The sequence below is a fragment of the Drosophila santomea genome, chromosome X (genome assembly GCF_016746245.2).
Source record: "Drosophila santomea strain STO CAGO 1482 chromosome X, Prin_Dsan_1.1, whole genome shotgun sequence".
In the NCBI taxonomy this organism is placed as follows: Eukaryota; Metazoa; Arthropoda; class Insecta; order Diptera; family Drosophilidae; genus Drosophila; species Drosophila santomea.
The window spans coordinates 5,948,082-5,967,801 of NC_053021.2; the positions used below are offsets into that span (position 1 = coordinate 5,948,082).

The 19,720-nt window shown below is 43.0% G+C and overlaps 1 protein-coding gene across 8 annotated transcripts in view; it reads right to left on the minus strand.

Moving 5' to 3' along the window:
* Window positions 1–19,720, minus strand: part of LOC120456663 (protein kinase shaggy) — a 45,578-nt gene that overhangs the window by 11,830 nt on the left and 14,028 nt on the right. The window contains exon 1 of one of the 8 annotated variants that reach the window (XM_039643596.1): window positions 5,946–8,080. The exons of 5 other annotated variants lie outside the window; for them this stretch is intronic. In XM_039643596.1, the coding sequence (XP_039499530.1) occupies window positions 5,946–7,755 (1,810 nt within the window). In that variant the 5' untranslated portion in view covers window positions 7,756–8,080. Of the gene's footprint in view, window positions 1–5,945; window positions 8,081–19,720 lie in introns of those variants that run through there. 2 more of the 8 variants (XM_039643598.2, XM_039643597.2) reach the window with 2 other exon arrangements.

Below are 19,720 nucleotides of genomic sequence, written 5' to 3' on the forward strand. Positions count from 1 at the left end.
AAAATCAGAGCTTGCGCGAAACTGGCATCTACATTATTATTTCAGGCCTATTTTCGAAACTCATTTTGGGACAAAGTATTAATTTGAACAAGTTATAGCCAAGTTTTAAACTTCTTTTAAACCACAAAGTTCTAGAAGCTGGCCGATTGATTTATTAAAGTGTAGGCAACATTTCTTGGAGAATATACGAAGTGTATATACGCAAGCAATTGCTTCAATTCCTACTTATTACGCAAGTTCACTCCTGAGAGCAATTTCTTATGCAGATACAAAATGTATCTTAACCAAGTGATTGTGATTTTGAAATGGATAATAATTTAACGTGTCCAATGGTCCAGTTTCGAATGGACAAAAATAGGCTTTTGAATGTGCTGCACTCCATACAAACTGACAAATGCAATTTCTCTCTGTGTACGGCGGTGTGGGGCAGGCTTTGGCCTAGTTTTATTTTCGGTCACTTGACGTTTCGTTCGCTTTGTGTGCAGATCAATCGATCGATCGATCGATCTTCAAATAGCAAAAATGCAAACACGCGGCACCACCGAACGAACAACGACAACAAAGTCGCATATCACAGTAAAAAATAAGATTGCGAACCGAAATAGTACGATCTTCGATTTTTCGGATGTTTTTTTTCTTGGTTTTTTTTGAGGAAAAGGAAAAGGAGAAGTAGAAAGAGGAGTGCTTTTCCGATCCGATCCGTTCCGCTTTCGACGATCCAACGATCCGATCGCTTGAGCAACCGCTGCACAATTGGCGACAAGAAATGGAAGCAGGCAGAGGACAACACGACGAACACGATGATCGCGACAGCTGAGAGACCCAGAGATGCAGAGTAGCCGAGAAGCAGAAGAGATTGCAAGTCGCGAATGGCACACGAAGGGCGATTATCGGTCGGTTTGGTTCCAAATGCGATCCACACGAATGCGGTCCACTGTCCACCAATTCTTCGATCGTTTAAAACGCGCTTGAAAACATAAAAGCCTACTAATCATCATCCCCATAATTATTGCGTACCATTTGCTGCGGTTTGGGCACAATTTTAATTGAGGCAAAATTGCGATAAGGCCAAAGAAGTGAAGAAAGTGCACTGCAAACCCCCAGAAGACCCAGCAGACTGAAGACTGAAGAACGACAGAAGACAGTCGGACAGAAGAAAGACAGTGGCAGCCAAGCGTGGTCAAGCATGCGACAGCCACGCCCCCTTATGGCCCCCGCCCCCCCTTTCGGACGACAGACAACTGACAGTTCAATGCGACGGAGAAGAATGAGGAGGAGCGGTGAACGAAGAACGAAGATTCGCCAGAAGAATTCGAAGAGAATGGACGACGGAGAAGAGCAATCAAAGGATACACGCAGCACATGCAAATGCAAGTGCAAATCAAATTTATTTCATTTTAATGAATCAATTAGAAGCACAAATGCGACGAAAATTAAAGCCCCAATAGCATTGACATTGTTTCTCATTGCATCTGAATCTGCATCTGCCACAGAGGAGAGATAAGATCAAATGCGAAATGTTCAAATGTTTAAATGTTAGCAAGTGCTCAAAGTTAGAAAGCTTTATTAATTCCGCACTAGTCTAGACTTGCAATTTGGCAATTGATAATGAAATATTTGATAGTATCACACTTTCGAAAGTATCAAAAGGATCCACAAAGAAATCAATGGGTTTATTTTAATTTGGAACTTTTCCGACATACCCAGTGTGTGTACCATCATGTGTACTTATCGATTTGATCGATTCATCAATTGTAAATCATTTCTGTTCAGTTCCTCCGCCGCCATTCTCACATTAATCAATTGAGTTTCCGCAGGACTGCGACCTGCGCGACCAAATCAATCAAATTATCAATAGGCAAAACACAAACACACACACCTCCGCCTAGCCAAACATTGAAAAACTATATCGACATGGTGGAAAGGTGGAGCAAAGGGGTGGGAGCTGCAGCTGGTGGAACACTTGGAGCTGCCCGAGTGGCAAGGCAATTTGTTGTGCCGCCACCGACCGACGACGGCAACTAATCGATATACAAGCATTTGGCACCACTCAGCCGCAAAAAAAAAAAAGGGGGCGTGGGCGGCGAGGTGGCATGCAAAATGCCATGACGCAGTGCCACGTGAAGCGGGGGCAAGCAGAGGGGTAGAGGGTCAGAGGGACAGCAAGTGGGGCGAAGACGAACGCAGACGGATGGAGCAATAAATTGAAAATGGAAAGCGTTACCGCGAAACAGTAGTCGGGATCTACCCCGAAAACTGGCATTTTGCACCCCCATCATTGGATATCTGTGTGTGTGGAGTCATCGCCTCAGTTGAACACGACGATTTCGTGCCAAAAACGAATTCAACTTTAGGTTCCGCTGAACCACGCCCCAAAAATCCCATCTAAATTATATACCCGCCCACCTTAAGCGTTTGAATTTCAAGGAAACCATTGGAAAAACCCAAAAAGTGTTACTTAAATGATGTAGAGCGATAATCCTTTGGATTTCCCCACTCCATTTAGGGCATAATAAAAGCCTTTTAAGATTCAGCGCAGACTGGAACGTGAAGGGTAAACGTATATACGTATATAGCCCCAGTGAGCAGCTTATGTTTTTATAGCTTAGAGTAGTTTTGTTTTTATATATGGGACTCGCAATCTTCACCTTGCCTTTGCCGTTGCTGACAATTAAAAAATATACTCTACTCTATCGATGCCATTTTTCTCGGGGCGCTAATGCATATGCAGCAGTGTATACTACTAAAGACTAGTTTGCATATAGACTTCATTTAATTAAATTGAATTGATTTTATTTTATTGGCTGCGAAAGCAATCTGTCGATCACGGTTTTTGGGCAAACGAGAGGGCAGATCGATAGAAGATCGATAAGCGTGGCAGAGCAAGAGGGATGGCCAGATGACGACACCACGCGGGCGGAGATCACGAGATGCCCCACAATCTGCAGCATTTGGCAACCTTATTGAAATGAATCCACCCCAGCCACTGTCACCTGCATCTGCATCATTATCAGCAAAAGGGGTTCTCCTCTTTTATCGCATCGTCTTTGCTGCATGTGCTGCTGCTTTCCATTGCATACTTTTGAATGCCAGCTAGAAAATGAAATCGGGCAACACTTTTCTCTTTTGTATACTTTGTATCTTTTGTATTCCCATATCCATGTGAAGCCCAAATACCCAAATACCGCCCATCAACGAAGCAATCGTTAGAAGACCTCAAAGTGCAAATATACAAAACAAAAACAAGGAAGCCATTTAGCCGAAGAGAAATCAATAAGTCGCGAGGTGCATTCTAAAGAGAACTACTAGTATCTGGTTATCTGGTTATCTGGTTATCTGGGTATCTGGTTATCTGTTATCTGGCATCTAGAACCTATTGAACATGCTCTTTTCGCAGCTGATCAAACAAGTATTGAATGCGAGTTGACATAACATAAAATAAAATAAAGCAAATTAAAATAAAAGCAGGCGCGAATGGAAAACGGCAATGGAAAACAGCTGGACAAATGCTAAATAAAACATTTCCATCGCTGTAACCGACTGATGAAAATAGCAACATTAATCAGTTGTTGCATCGCCCTCAGTGCAAATGCAAATACACAAATTGCAGTATTGTTGTCATTCCTAATCAGATCCATAATCAATGTGGAACAAACAACGAAGCTGCAACTGCGATCTTGAAAACAACTAATATCCAAAAGCAACAGGTTGCACGGCTTTTTAGCTCTTCACTAAATTTATAATCATCTGAGTAGCAAATGGTACTAGCTACTAGTACTAGTGAGTAACAAAAACATATTTTTCCCCCATTTAAAAGTCCAAATCGAAAGTGAGGCAGGGCAGGGTAGAAAGGAAATGAGGTGAGAGGGCGTACTAAAAAACAGAAAACATCGACAAGACGACGAAACAGAGACACGCCTCCGTTTGGTCACAGATTTAGTGAATATACGAATGTATTTAGACTTGTACATAATACGCGACTCGACTCGTCTTTGCTGGCATATAAGTATAAATACATTTCACAAGCTGCTCAATATATGCATGTTTTGTTGGGCTTTGATATTTTTGGAAAAGTTTTTTTCGCCCTGTCATCCGTTTTATGAAACGAGCGCGTGATTGTCGAGCGTTAACAAAATACAAAAAACAAAAACAACAGCTACTAACACGGCGTAATCTCTGCTCCCGAATCCCCAATTCCTCCCACCTCCCACTTCCCCCCTCTGCGACAGTCGGGGGTTCATATATACATATATGTATATAAATATGGCTATATATAATCTGCGCTGTAAGCACTATAGCCGCGTGCTTCTTGATCTCTTTACTGCTGATCTCTGATCATGCAGGCTGCCTTAGATTTGAACTAACCTCAACACGGCGAGAAATTGGGCGTAATTGGGCGGAGTAACCAAGTTCTGGTTGGTTACTGCTAGCACTGAGTTCTGTCTTTCATCCTCCTATCAGTCAGCATCTGCAAATCACTTCCACAACTTGCCGGATGGAAACTGAGTCGCCGACTTGGGATGTTGATGATACGCTGGTGATACGTAGGTGACAAGCACGCTGTGACACAGTGCCATCCATTCCAGGCGGTGTAAGTCGTAGATCGTAAGTCGTAAAGGGCGGATTGCCACTTTTCGCACCGCAGCGTTAACGCTTCGCTAAGTTCACGAGCCAAGATTCCAAAATGATGCAACTGCCAACCAGTTTATACATATTCGTATATACCTAAAACGCCCATTTGGGTGGTAGTGGGATCTGGAGACAACAAACTACAAAGGCATCTTATCGAATGACACAGGTGGGTGGGTGGTAACTAGATCACGTCGGAAAAGTTATTCAATAATCTTTGTCATAATGCATGCCGAAAACTCGTCGGTCACTTTGTGCGCACTTATTCAGTTAGTATGACTGTCGACTATAACAATACATTAATCCAAAGTTTGCCAGTCATAAAGTATACTGTGTAAGTGAGTAGGCGAGCGAAGAAATCAACATCAGCTGGCGTAAATCAGAGCTCCTCGTCGGATTTCCTTATCAGCGAAACAAATGAAATGCAACAACTGAGAAATGACCTGTTGTAGAGCTGGGCGAGAATATTCCATACTCCGCTTCGGCTTATCGGCCGCCTGTCGACTCTCGACTCTCAACTGTCGACTGCCGACTGTTTTTTCCACAATAAAGCCAAGATCACATTTTACATATATATTTGATATGTACGAGTATGTTTTGCATGGCAATAAAGGGGAGAATGCGATCCCCCCATATAGGCTCGTTGTTTATCCCCTTGTTTATCTCAGCAGAGCAAAAAGGCTTGACACAAAGCTATCGGAAAAATGGAAATGGAAATATGCACTCACTGGGGTGGGTTATTGACCCAACTTCCCACTTCCCTTAGAGAAGATCAAAAGTTTATACATACATATATCACAACGCAAGATGTATTATGCATCATTTCTTGCCTTGACTAATAGCAGAGAATGGCAGCCAGACCTTTATCACTTTACATTAAATCTCCGAAAATTTTCCGTACCCATAAACGTACCGCGCGTATCCCCATATAAAAATACTTATCTATGTGTGTATAGATGTGTATAAATGTGTGTGTGTGTGTACATAGAACAATCTCACCCGATACGATAACCCTCAGGAGTTATGAGGAATTTGTGTTTCCATTCAATCGACACTTACCTACAAATGGAAGAAAGGAAATGAAAGACTTTAGAAATCACAGTTTAAAGCAATTGATAAGAATGGAAAAGCTCCGAAAAAGTATCTATCTATCTAGCCATTGAAGAAAATCTATATTATCAGAGAGCGAAGTCTGCGCAGCTTTGAAGTCTATATGCTATAGGTTATAGTCTATACTAATTACTATCTTACTTAGCTTCCCCGCTTAACTTAAGTTTAAGTTGAAGTTTAAGTCTAAGCTGGGCAGCAGATTTTACCTAGTATATTCTTGAACTTTTGCACCACTTTGGTCCAACTGACGCAGGACTGTGTTCTGGCCAATTTGGCAGTCTTAACGTTCTCGCCGCTCCCATCGCTGTCCGCATCCGCATCCAGCTCCGGATCCGGATCCACTTCGCCATCGATATGGGGCTCGGCTCCTTGCTCGACGTCCTCGATGTTCTGCGACTGGTGATCGATTGCAGGGCGGGTGGTGATGGTGGTAGCATTGCTCCGGGGGATTCGGTCGTAGTGGTTGTCGTGGCTGTGACGGCGCATCTTGACGGCACCGCTGTCCACGTCGCTGGCGGCAGCCACATGCACGTCCACATCCACGTCCTCATCCACAGGCACAACGAGATGGCTGTGAGGGTTGTGATTCGGATGGCTGGGGGGATGGGGGGGATTGGGTACCGAGTTAGGTTTGCACCTAGAGCTAGTATCACAGAGTGGTTGTTGTTGTTGTTTGTAATCATCTTTGGTGTCGTCCACCACCGCTCCGCTGGCCGCCAAGTTGGATGCCACAGTGGTGTTTCGCTTCTTGCGCTGCTCCTCGCTCCTTCGCTCCCGCTTCATCATCTGCTTCTGCTGCTTGGCAAGCAGTTGCTTCTGCTTGCGGGCGAACTTCTCCCGCAACTTGGGACTGCCGAACTCGTCCAAATAATACATGGTGTCCTGGAGGCCATCCTTGCGATTGATCAGCTTCGCATCAATGTGCGGATCCTCGCTGATCTTAAGCAGCGGGAAATAGATGTGGCCATCGGTGGCCAGGCTCTTGGCATCCCGGCGACGGGCCATTGCCGCCGCCACTGTGAGTTCCGCCTGATCCGGTGGCAGAAGTCGGTTTTTCGGCTTGGCATCCACCTCGTCGTCGTCGTGGGCCGCCTCTTGTTCGGTTTTGCTCTTGAGGTTGATTATAATACCCGACTGATTATCCGACTGGTTGTCGGCCTCCTCGACATCGTCGTCCACATTGACGCCATCGTCCTCCTCGTCCTCCTCCTCCTCCTCGATCTCCGATCCGCGATCATCGCAGTCGACGTCGTCATCACAGATATCCACCTCATCGATGCGGTCCTCCACATCGAATCCCTGGGTTCCGGTGCTGTTCGTACTCTTGTACTTAATGCGGCTGCGCAAGATGCTGTTGCCCACACTGCCCACACCGCCCACCATGACGGGCGTGTCCACGCTGCCGCTGCTGCTGAGCTCCAGGGCGGAGGAGGCCCTTACTCGCTGCTGATCCTGGGCCTCGGAGCAGTTGCTGCCCAGGCTCTCGCTGCTGCTGTTCGACTGGGCGCCGCACTCGTTCGAGCTTGTGGCATTGTGATTGGATTTTCCCACGCCCTGGATGTCCTTGGCTTTGGCTTTGGCTTTCGATTGACGGGAGGAGGTGGTGGTGGTGCTGGTGTTGGTGGTGACACCATTTTCGATGCCGCTGTCCTGGCTGAGCAGCAGCTGCTGGCGCTGCTGCTTCTGCCGCCACTTGCCGCCAGGTGGCGCCTGCGGCAGGCTCAGCGAGCCACTGCTACTGCGCGGTGGCGGCAACTGCAGTTGCTGCTGCGATGCACTGGAAACAATTACGCCGCTGTCCGCCGAGCCCGTTGATGTTTGCGATGAGAAGCGCTCGGTCAGCGGTATTTTAATCGGCTGGCTTGTCACGTTGTTGTTATTATTACTGTTACTATTATTATTATTATTATTATTGTTGCTGTTGATCAGTGTATTATTTGTGTTATCATTGCTGGCGGGCAATAGGTTGAGAGCTGGTGCAGCTCCTGCTGCCTGCGTGGTTGTTGTTGTTGCCATCAGGTTTTCAATGGTCTGTTAAATACTCTAGGCGTTAGAGTATTTCCCTTTCGGTTCTTTAAAACTTATCAAGCGTCTTAAGCGGCACAGTTTTTTAGTATGATGGTACTTTAAATCACTTTTTTATTTAAGTATCTTTTATTTTTTGTTTTTTTTTTTGGTTTAGTGTTGGCGCTTCACAGTCACATTGCCTAATATTATATTCAAATCGGGTAAACAAATTAGTGGTTGTTTTCGATTTCGTTACACGAACTTTTGCTGTTTTTGCTGCATTTTCAAACACCAATTTGTTCTATTTTAACTTTCTGGCTAAATTTAGACCAGCAGTGCGGTTTGTTAAATCCGTCAGGAATATAGAGAAAAGCCAAACAAAAAGTATTCAAATTTAAACACACTCACACGAAAAACAAGAAAAAAAAAAAAAAAAAACAGAAATGGGAGATCTTTGTGATTTGCAATATTTTACTGTCTATTTGGGTTATTTATTTGTGTGGTCTGTTCTGTTTCGTTCTGTTCTGTTCAGTTCTGTTCTGGTCCGTTTTTCTTAGCGTGCAACATGTGCGGCCGCCTTTAAGGTCGCGAATGAACTGAGAACTCGAGAAGCTCAAACGAAACCGAGAAACAGAAACAGAAACGCAGAGAGAAAGAGAAGGAGAAAGAGCGAAAACGACAACTCAAATTCCAAATTATTATCGCTGACGCACGACAAGCCAACACACATACGAGTATGTGATGGACGGAGGAACGAGTGGCAATGGAACACAACGCAACGACCAGAAAGAGAAAGGGAGACGGAGAGAACAGAACAATGAGCGGGGCAAACGGATGCAGAGCGAGATGGCGAGCAAACTTTCATCGGTCAAATGTGCAACATTTGGCAGCGAAACACCTGCCTGAGACCGGGACACAATGGAATGAAACACGCAGATGCAATTCTGGGGGGCGCGAAAGAGATGGCACCAACCGAAAATGATAAGCTTCTGGCATCTGCTTCTTCCCTTACTCTTCTTGCCGCCGTGAAGCCTTTATCTTATCACTACTTTAAACTGCCATTTATCAGCATTAAAAATACTACACTAAAAGCCAAAATAAGAAACAACAATAAAATACAGGGGTTTTTTTGTTTTTATTTTATTTACCTATGCATGCCTATGGGTGGGTAGGCATTGCTCTTGTTGCCGAGCCCATTAATTTACAACTGCCCATATTTATCAGGAGACCTGAAGTACGGAGGTGTTAAATTAAACAAGAATGAATTATAAATTAAGCAACAGCTTAACGGCATCTGGAACGATGTGCTAGCAAAAGCACTGCAATGAGCATTATCAAAAACGGAAATTATGGAAGGAATATCAGTTGAATGCAAATACTTTATAGAAAAATTGAGTATATAAATGTATATATGTCAATTGGTGTCGTACCATCTAGATCGCATCTATTGATGGCGACTCTGAATAATGGTGCTATAAAGTTAAAGTTAAAGCAAAAGTTAAAAGTGATTCGAGGATAAGGAACATCGACGCAATTCTGCGAATAAGTGGAGAGTCAGCAAGTCGTATTTAAATGCGATTGGGTCTTTTGCCAAGAAAACTACTACACAGGGAACGGAACAATGGCAAACGTATAAAAGGTAAACATTAACAAACATTAACAAAAAAAAAAAAAAAAAAAAAATCAACAATGGTCAACACACAGTGCGCAATAGACCAAAGACAAACCCCATCAAAGAGGCAACACAATTATTGCACGAGTCTCCGTCCGTAAGTCCAATTCCGCTAAACGGTGAACGGGTTGGTTTCAGGTTGAAAGCGGTTTTGCAGACGATGACAAGTGTCCAACAAGGGGCGGGAGTCGGGGAGGTGGAAGGGAAAGTGGGCGGTACGGGGAGTAGTGAAGGGTGCTCAGGTCAGTTTGTTGGTTTAGTTGGTTAGGTCATGCCATGGCACAAAAACAACACGAAACGGAAACTAATAATAAAGAAACAGAAACACGAAACCCTGCTAGTTGGGGGATGAACAAAGCTACCTACAGGGTGACGCAGTCCCTACAGGGTGTTCAATGTATCAGAACGTAAAAAAAAATCCCTGTATAATGCATTCGTAGAAGAAGGAAAAAGAACGGAGCTCAACTTTCAAATACTTTATTGTTACTATTCAACTTTGTTAAATATCATATAAGTCGGACTATACCTAACATTGTTCGCGAACTTTCTTCCGTAAACCCATTCACCTCTTGCACTAATAATGCAATAATTTTGTGTAATAAATAATAACAAATTGGTTGCTTTTCTAATGCACACCTGGCTATTATTATGTTAATTGTACGTAACGTTAAGTAAAAACTAAACAAGTTTCCGCTGTAGGCTGTATAGTTTTTATGAAAGGGATATTAATACATTAAAATCTACTTTCGAGAAAAGAGCAGCCAATCGGAAGTGGCTTTGAGTATCACGTTTGAAATGAACCACACAGGACAATACTGCTTTTTTTTCACATTTCAATCGATATAAGCCACGTGCCGGTGGGTTCCAGTTTCGAATCAACTTCCATTTAAAAAGCAAATGAGTTGGCGCGGGCTTAAGTAAGTGGGGTTTTAACAGAGAAAGGCTGGTGGGTCTTGGGCTTATGAGGGGCCTGTGGGGGGGCGTGTGAGCCTAGCGGCTGTGGTTCTTGTTTACTTGGTCTTGAACTTGCATGTCGATAATGCGCTCTGGCATTTGCCGTGGTTGGTATTATTAACAGTGGTAATTGCCCCAAGACATGCTTTTACGGGCTATTTATACCGGCTGGGAACTATATTGATTGCGAATGCGGGAAAAATGTCAAACCAAAACATATTTTCTACCATTTACCATATGTACCGTGCCCCTTTTTGAGGTCTAGGCTATCGAACTGAATCGCAACTAAAAATACTGTTAAGGCGGCATTCGAATTCGAAAGTAAAATATAAATAAGCAACAAATAATTAGCAAAAGAAAAAAAAAAGCAGGGAGAACCAAAAATACATCGAATGCGTTCCGATTCCACTGTTTCAACAACGCCTTTTGCTTGCACGCCAACACCATCTGTTGGCCACCTCAGCAACCGCGCGAAAGTGAAAGTTCGCATCGACGAGCGCATAGAACAGCATAAAACAGAACAAAAGATGAAATAGGTGGAAAGAAAATAGAAAATAGCAAATAGCAAAACATTTGCATTTCATTTGGGAAAGAACTAAGACGAGAATATCATTAAATGAGGCGGATTGAAGAGCAAAGCGCCACAGGAAATTTTGCGCATATACTTGTAGTACATATTTGCCAAAGCCTCGAGAAAACCAACAGTCAACAAAGAACTAACTAAAAGTGGGAGGCACTGGGCTGATACACAAAAGCCCGCTCCCTACTGCGCAGGGGGTGGTAAAGTATTCATACATACCCACATATGTATACTTATATGTATGTAGACCGAAAAAGAAAAAAAGAAGCTTGAGCATGGCTATCGCTATCGTTGACTTCCTTCGCCAGCTGCTAATGACCGAGTCGGCAATCAATAATTAGAGCCGACCAGGCAATTAACCCATGACAGACTGCACATCGCATCACACCGACGTCGATAAACATCTTAAAGGCATATGACTTCGATAGCAATGGTGGCGAACGCCGATTACAGCGATAACGATAAACAAACGTAAACTGGTTGCAACCGGAAGTGGGAGTTCAGAGTGGAACAAAAAAGATTTTTCCCCCAATTACAAATCTTGTATCGTATTGGTACACATTTCAAGCACAAATTACTTTCTAGAAAAACCCTCAAGAATTGTTGTTACTATTTGCATGGGAAAAGGGAAAACGACAAGCAAAAGACAATGGGACATTTCATGCACAAGGAAAATTATGGCGCACAAAGCCAGCAACACAAAGCCGTCAAAATGGTAAAAAGACGAGCAAGCTCTGGAAAATTGGAGGAAAAGGAAGCGCACAACACAAAGGAGGAGAGGTGAAGGAGAAGAAGGGGGGAAAGGTGCCAAAGCCAACACGCGATTAGTGAATGCCCAACCCTGGTGGCAACCGCCACCCAATTACCAATTCCCACCCACACCTCACCTATCTATGTATATCTAGTTCAAATATCAGCAAGAACAACCCAAAACTGGTAGAAACCGAAACAACAAGCTCAACGTCCAAACAAACTGGCTTCTCGAAATGCGATAATTTGTGGTAATAATAGCTTAATTCTCGTCGCAAAGAAAACATGTAAATAAATATATATGCAATATATTTTCAGAAATCCCTATATGTAAATAAATGCATGTATAATTGAAACAATCAATATTGGTTGATTAGGCAGCGGCGTATGCGTTTGCTCGTATCATTAGAACGGCAATTATATGATAATTATTTAACCCACTTATATGACAACAAAGTGATAACATGGCAACGAAGAAACTTGGAGAAAAACACTGAATATATATGCATGTTGTAGTTGTACATTAAAAGCAACCTATTATCAATTGATTAGTTATTTTAGCTCAAAATCAATAGTTGCAGCAAGAGATAAGCGGAAAATGGAAACAATGGAAACACAAATATAACCAAAGGCAAGAAAATACAAACGAGGGCACTTCTTACAAAGAACCCTGGTACAAAACGAGAGTATATATGTAGTATCGGTTACTAGAAACGGTATACATACATAGTATATATGTTCGAGGAAATGAGGAGCCCAGATTATGTTGCAAAACTACCAGCCAGTGCCAGCGAACCGCTATTCCATGAAACTATGTACTCTCGTATGTATGACCAATCGAATAATAACGCAATTCGTGTCAGTCATCCACTTCAAATCCCACTGCTACTTAAAATTGAAATTCACTTTCAGTCCTTAACCATGCACTCAATATGGCCAACAAAAACCGGCGGTCTGAATGGCTGAATGTCAAGTTGTCGCCAAAACCAAAGCACCGAATCTGGAGTGGATTTTAGCTTCTGGTGGGCGGAAGCAGGAGGGACTCCACTTGCTCCAAAACCGCACGTGCACGTCGCATTTCATGGCCCAATCTTATCAGCAAATAAAAAGTGGCAACAACAAACAACAACAACGGTTCTAGCAAATTGCCTAATTAATCAAAAATAATATAAAACGCTTAGCCGAAAGTGAACTTTGGCCATGTGTGTGCGTGTGTGCTAAGTACTTTTCTCTGTTAATTGGGAACGGGGAAGAGAGCGGGGGTTATATTGAAGCACCTCGGATCATGTATCGCCTATCTATATGGCCCCCGTCGCATTTAAGTGTGCATATAGAACATATATAAGTACACGATCGTGTATATATGAATATGTGATTGTGAACTGGGAGAGGAGATTAACTTGCGATGATAAGCGGCAATCCAATCCACTCTAAAAAAACCTCACACCATAATATGTATGAGAACGTATGGCAATCCCCAAAACCCCTTCTTGTTGCCAAGAGTCCTTTGTTTTCGTTTTTACTGCACTTGATTATCATAATTACATGACAAACAACAACAACAAGAACGTTCGGTTGCTTAATGTAAACAAATAAACAACAAGGCAGCGAAGAAGCATTTTCCACATTGATAAGGAATTACAAAATATTTTTGTTTATTTTTTTGGAATTTATGGGAAAGTCACAACGACTGCGATTGTAAAAATAAAAACGGAACACAATTTGCATATAAACCAAAACACAGTGAGTCAACTCATAAGGCGAAAAGCGAAAGAGTGGTTGTTGTATGATTAGACACTACAACAACTCTACTTTAAGCGGCCCCAATGGGTTAAAGCCACTTAAATTGGCATTGGCTTAGTCACTGCTCATTTTTAGCCATTCAAAACCAAGCGAAAGAAAAAACCAAGACAATTTCAACGAGCGCTGACTAAATGCGGAGTTCCAAGTACTTGGGTTGTCCCCCAAGTGCAAAAAAAAATCGAGCCAAGAAATCTGAGAAACAAAACAAAGAGGCAAAAGTATATATGCAAAAGTAAGCCAGCGAACTGCCTTCAACTCAGCGCTTTAAAAACCCTTAGCTATTAATCAATTAAAGCCAAAAACAAAAAACCGAATGGCAAAGTTGTACGCAAGCCATCAATGAATTGCATCAGCCAATTCAATCAGCAATCGTTAGAGATAGTGAACTCGAAAATTGAGGTCACCATAATATTTAGATTTTCCCAAATTTTCTCCGATTTTTCCCACAAATATTACGCACAATTTATCACAGAGGAAAGCGCTTGCAATGCGTAAAGTTTACCAAAATGTTGGTTTATTTATAGACAAGCTCTCCCCCTTTTTGTTTTTGTTTTTATTTTTTGGCTCACCCCCTCTCACCCCTCGTTGAATAAGTGAACCGTGTGTCATCAACAAAGGCGCAAACGCACACACACACAAAACCACAAAATATAAAACAAAAATCGAATCATTAATAAGCAGAAAAAGCCGACAAATGCTCGCATGAGAGTAGCAACGAAAGCTGCTCCCTCTCTCTCACGCGTGCAGCCATCTCACTCGCACAGTATCGCCCCTCTCACTCCCACATCAGTCCCACAATGACGCAATGCGTGGCAGCATTTACGTCAGGCGAATGTTGAAGTTTCTGCTTCTTTCTCGCCGTTTTGTCTGTTTCTTGAAACGCCTTTGTGTTGTTTTTCTTGTTGTCTTTGTTTCTGCTGCTGTTGCTGTTTCTCTTTATGTTTCATTTTCATTGTGCTTCCCCGCATTATTGTTTAAAATCGAAAGCACAGAAGTTAGCCACATAACCCGTCAAAAAGTTCGCCGACATACCGCCTTCATGAACCACGTACGTTTATGCTGTAAGGTTTCATGATTTCGTAAAAGCGTGAACTCAAATTGGCCGCCTTCTTATGGGAAACACGAAAAATTTACGTTTTTCTTGGTTCTCAGCTGATAGGAATGTCTGATAGTAAGTAAAACGTAAGCACTTTACATTGAGCAAAGTGCGTGAAAAGTTCATCGCATAAACGCAGTAATGGGATAGAAAAACTATTCTGGGTGGTAAACATACTTAACAAAGATTCAGCTCAAGTATTTATTTTTTTTTTTGACCAATCTACGCTCTGACTACGTAACGTAAACACATTGTATCTGTATCTGGCGCGGACACTCGATGACACCAGACGGCGGGCGAGCCCAACTCTAAATGCGTGCGATAAGATTTCCCCCAGACAGACAGACAAACAGCAAGACCCACTTTTCACCCAAGTACTAGTGCTAGTGCCAGTGCACCGGAAGATGGCAAGCAAGTTGGGCCAAGTTGCCTCAGATTCGGTTCAGACCAGACGCCACCGGTGGGTGACCGACCGGTGGTGAGCCTACAAAAGTCAGACAAAGTCGAAAACTACTGCGAATTCCAAACGCCAGCTCAAATTGACACTCGGGGGCGTTTGGGAAAGCACGTGATAAGCGATAAGCGGATTATTGATGGATCCACGCTAAGTGCTAGTCCCAATACAGTATGTTTATATTTGCCGTGGGCAAATTTGCGAGGCGGAAAATGAATTCGGCGCATAAATACCAAAGTGCTAATTGCAGATCGTCATACAGTGGAAAATTTGTGTGTCTTTCTTTTTCATCGATAATTGGGAGTTGTGGACAAAAGACCTCAGACTTCACCTCGATACCATTTAATTTCCATCCAATAATTCATGCAGTACTTCCCTTCTTGCCGTCTCTTTCTGGCACTCTGGCCGGGCGCATGGGCCGCTAATTAAATTTGCACGCAAGCGAGCTGGAAAAGGACGGCGCTACGAGTGTACTAGAGATGTGCTAATTGTGCACGCTAATTGCGCCAAAAGATTCGCAACGAAACGCAGAAGATACGTAGATACGTATTCAAGTCAGTCAATATGTATATACAAGATAGATATATACATATGTGAATCAAGAAGAGGAACGTTTCGTGTTCCGTTTCACATTGTTGTGCAGCAGACTGGAAAGTTTTGGCGAGCGTCGAAAAATCTCAGTGTAATCGCTGGATGAGCAGGGGGTGAGGGGATGGTCGGTTCAGCCGATTTAGTTGGTCATGCGATAATTTCGTTAGACGCCACGCGCCGCTGATTAAACGTCCTTTTTTCCCCATCCCTCAAATCCCCATTCCCTCCCCATTTTATCTGCCCACAAAATTTGCATTAAAAATAGACAAAAGGCAAGTGATAATATTTGGTGTCTATTTTTGGATGCAAAACGTTTCCTCTGTTGATCAATTAATTGACGCCTGGGCGATGTGCTAAGTGGAACGAATGAGAATTGGAATGGAGCACGGACAGTCAAGGCCAAATGTGCTTCAGGCCGAAACAGTGGCATGGAACACAGAGGTTAAAACCACAACGAAACCAATTAAGCGCAACAAAATACAAATCGAAATCATTACAGTTGGTAAATATGACCAGTTTTCAGCTGTTTAAAACCCAACCAGAGCGTTTTTGTCATAACGGAATAGAACACAGCCAAGGCCAGGCAAGACCGTTAACCTGAAACGGCAGAATGAAACTAGAAATAAACGCAACAGATCAATTAAGGCAACAGACAACTTTAACTAACAGTTGGTCACTTTCTAAACGGCTCGTTGTTTGCGTTTTCTTCGCAGCCTTCGGCTTCGACCACCAGCGGTCGATAGTCGGCCTTGCCCATTTGGGGGGCGGGAACGATGGGAAAGGGGCAGGTGGGCGGCGTAGTAGCAAACACTTGCGAACACCACACAACTGGTTTCAATATGTGGTTTACTGGCCTCGCACTCACACACCACACAACACATACACCACGCACCACACGCCAAAAGGCCCACCAACAAAAGAAGAGCAAATGGCCAAAGCCAAATCAAAACCGCAAAGGTTAAAAGCGCATTCGTGACGAAGTCATAGAAGTAAAGACCTTTTTCCCATTCACCTGGTGCAAAACACATACATAAATGTGAGGAGGAGCGGTGCGTCACAAAGACGAATGCTTTTCCGCCATTTCCACATTCTCGCATAAATTAATTGCACTTTTCGTGCTGCGTTATTCGAGTTTCCGCACAAACGGGCACAATAAAGCACAAGCAAGGCAAAGCAAAGCGGCTTCGAGCCCCCTGGCACCAACACCCCTTAATTGACAATATTCCACTTAGAACTCAATTTAAAGATTAGTTTCCACTTGTCACCTGCTGTCAATCAATTCCATCGAAACCAAAACCTGATGACAGTCACTGATCAAACGACGCGTAATTCCCACCATACAGGAAGAGCAAGTCCTGAAGAAATCCAAAACAATTCTTAAAGTTGCGCGCAGCTAATAGGTACAATTTTAGTGCCAGCATGATGGTGGCCACATGCCCCAATAGATTTGTATGCTTCACACACAATCCCCACAATCCAATCAACGGACAACAAGCATTTAATGGAATTGTGTGCCATAAAAAAAATAAGTTAATTAATTGAGCCAACAAAAAGAAAAGGCCATTTTCGAATGGAACGAAACGGAATGGAACAACGCGTGCTGTGAAAACTGTTATCGAACTTTTATAGCCCAAGTCGACGCATCGAGTGGCTTCTTGGACAGCTTGTGTCCAACCCACATTGTTTACTGGCATATCGTTAACTTTATTTTTACTCATATTCCCATTCCCTTCCCCTGCCTCGATAACGTACCATCCCGTCCTGCCTTGTCATTATTTTGTACGAATTACTTTATTGCAAATCGAAGTGAAAAACGTTAATTGATCGATAACAAGAATGCGACTACGTCAGCAGGATCCTTTGTGCCCATGTATGCGTCTTTATTGACAAAAGTTCATTGCCCATCGTAACCAAACAATTGATTAATTAACAATTAACTATTCATATTCATAACTATTTTTGTTAAACAACGAAACTAGCAACCAAAGTATTCCCATCTTTGGTTCATAGAGCAATAGCTTAGTTATATCGCTTATTATATATGGAAACACATATTTTATAACCGGAAGTGCATAACGAAACGCACTCTATTCGCATTAGCGACTTTTGAGTAAGGTTGCACCGGATTCCGCATTTTATTATGTATATTTTGTTCGTGTTTGCAGTGGCGACAACATTTCTGGTTACCAAAAATGCCAAAGCTCCGATTCACCTCCAAAAATGGGCGTGAGAAATCGGAGGGGGGCCATAACATTTCGACTTTTGGTCGTATTAAGCGCGTCATCGTTAGCGATAAATACAAAAATGCCATAAATACAAAAACAACAAGCAGAAATGTAAATCGAGACGTGCAAATATTTATAAAAGGATCATTTCAGATCAGATCGATGGGGAACGCGTGGCTGCAGTGAAACAAAGTCAACTGGCTGCGCATCAAATTACAGATGCAGATACATATGGGTGGAAATCAAAGATACTTCATAAGAGGTGTAACCGCGCTGGAAGTGGATACGATAGAATGGGCAAATAACTCCTATACAAGCGAGCCCCTTTGACATTCGAAATGCATAAGGAAAAGCAATTCCTTAGATTTCGCAAACCAAATTGTTCACAAAACTGGTGAAAAACATGGGATGGAAACAACAAGTGTGGAAGTATATATGTATATACACAAAGTGCGATATAATAATGTGTTTGTTGATTTTGGCGGCACGTCATGCAGTTTTGGCCCCCGAAAAAAGTCTAACGAAAGCAAAGCTCCAATTGAGAAGCTTTTCAGTGTGGAAAGCTCCGTGTTAATTCTTCTTTGATTATCCGTTCGTCCGCCTTGAACCATTGACACATTTAAGGCCTGGTGGGGGTGGGGGAAGGGGGACGAGGAGGAGAAAGAGCGTCAAAAGAGAGAGGGTGAGGGTGAGAAAGTTGGGGTTAAGAGAGAAAAGTGATCGCCACGCTAAATATACAAATTGTTGGCATTAAAATACAAAAGTGGCAGAGAGTGAGTTGAAAAGGGGAGTGGAGGGGGTGGTCGGCGTGGTGGGGGAAGCCATAGGCGAATCAACAAACAGAAAACGCCAAGCGAAACAAACGAAGAAAATTAGCAAATGCTACAACACACACACACGTGTGTGCGTGGTGTATCGTATGTGTGCAAATATTTCTTCGTCTGTGCTATTTTTATAAAAAGAAAAAATGTTAAAGACAAGAAAAGAAAATAAAAAAACGAGGCGAATGAGTGGGCAAAACGCAACAACAACAACTAACACACGCACACACCAAGTAACTTCGACTCCGACTTTTTGCCTTTGGGGGGCACTCAAAGAAGAAGAAGAACGAGTGGAAGGAGGAGGAGCGGAGGAGCAGCCGGCGCAGTTCATGCGAATTTTTTTTGGGAATTTTCCACTGGCAGAGCGACAGCAGCAACAACATGAATAATTCACTTTTGGCCCAAGCCACCATGAACACCAGCGGTCACACCAATAGGCACTACTATCTACACCATCTATTTTGAAAATCTTGGACTTGCGAGTCTGGAATACCATTGCGGGGGATTCCCTGTTCCCCGATTCACTTTTCGGGGAACAATTGGGTTTCCAGCACTCCACTTCTTGGAAATCTAATTAGAATCCAATCAGTACTTTAAAGCTATTGGTTTGTTGATCGCCGGTGTTTTCCTTCAAACAGTGTGCGCCTGTTTCAACATTGTCGCCAATAAGGAATTGCATACACGTACCGCAGCGTCTCACCCCCCTCCCCTTTTCCCTCCAATGCTGCGTCTCACCCAAATGCTGTGACCACTCATTGAAGAACTTGTGCCCATAAAAGCAAATACTGATCGGCGGAACGGTAGATGGAGTTTGGGCGAGGAGGGAAGAGGGAGTTCACCGCACCAATTATCGCGGAGACGCAGCAGCCGCAAAGCTACACAGAGAACAATTATGGTATAGAATCAAATATAGAACAAAGATTTCCATTTAATATTCTCCATTATACAAATTATTTTTATATTATTATTTACATCTATGAAAGATCTATTGACTGCATTATTTTTGTACGTGTACGCTGAAGCAGCAA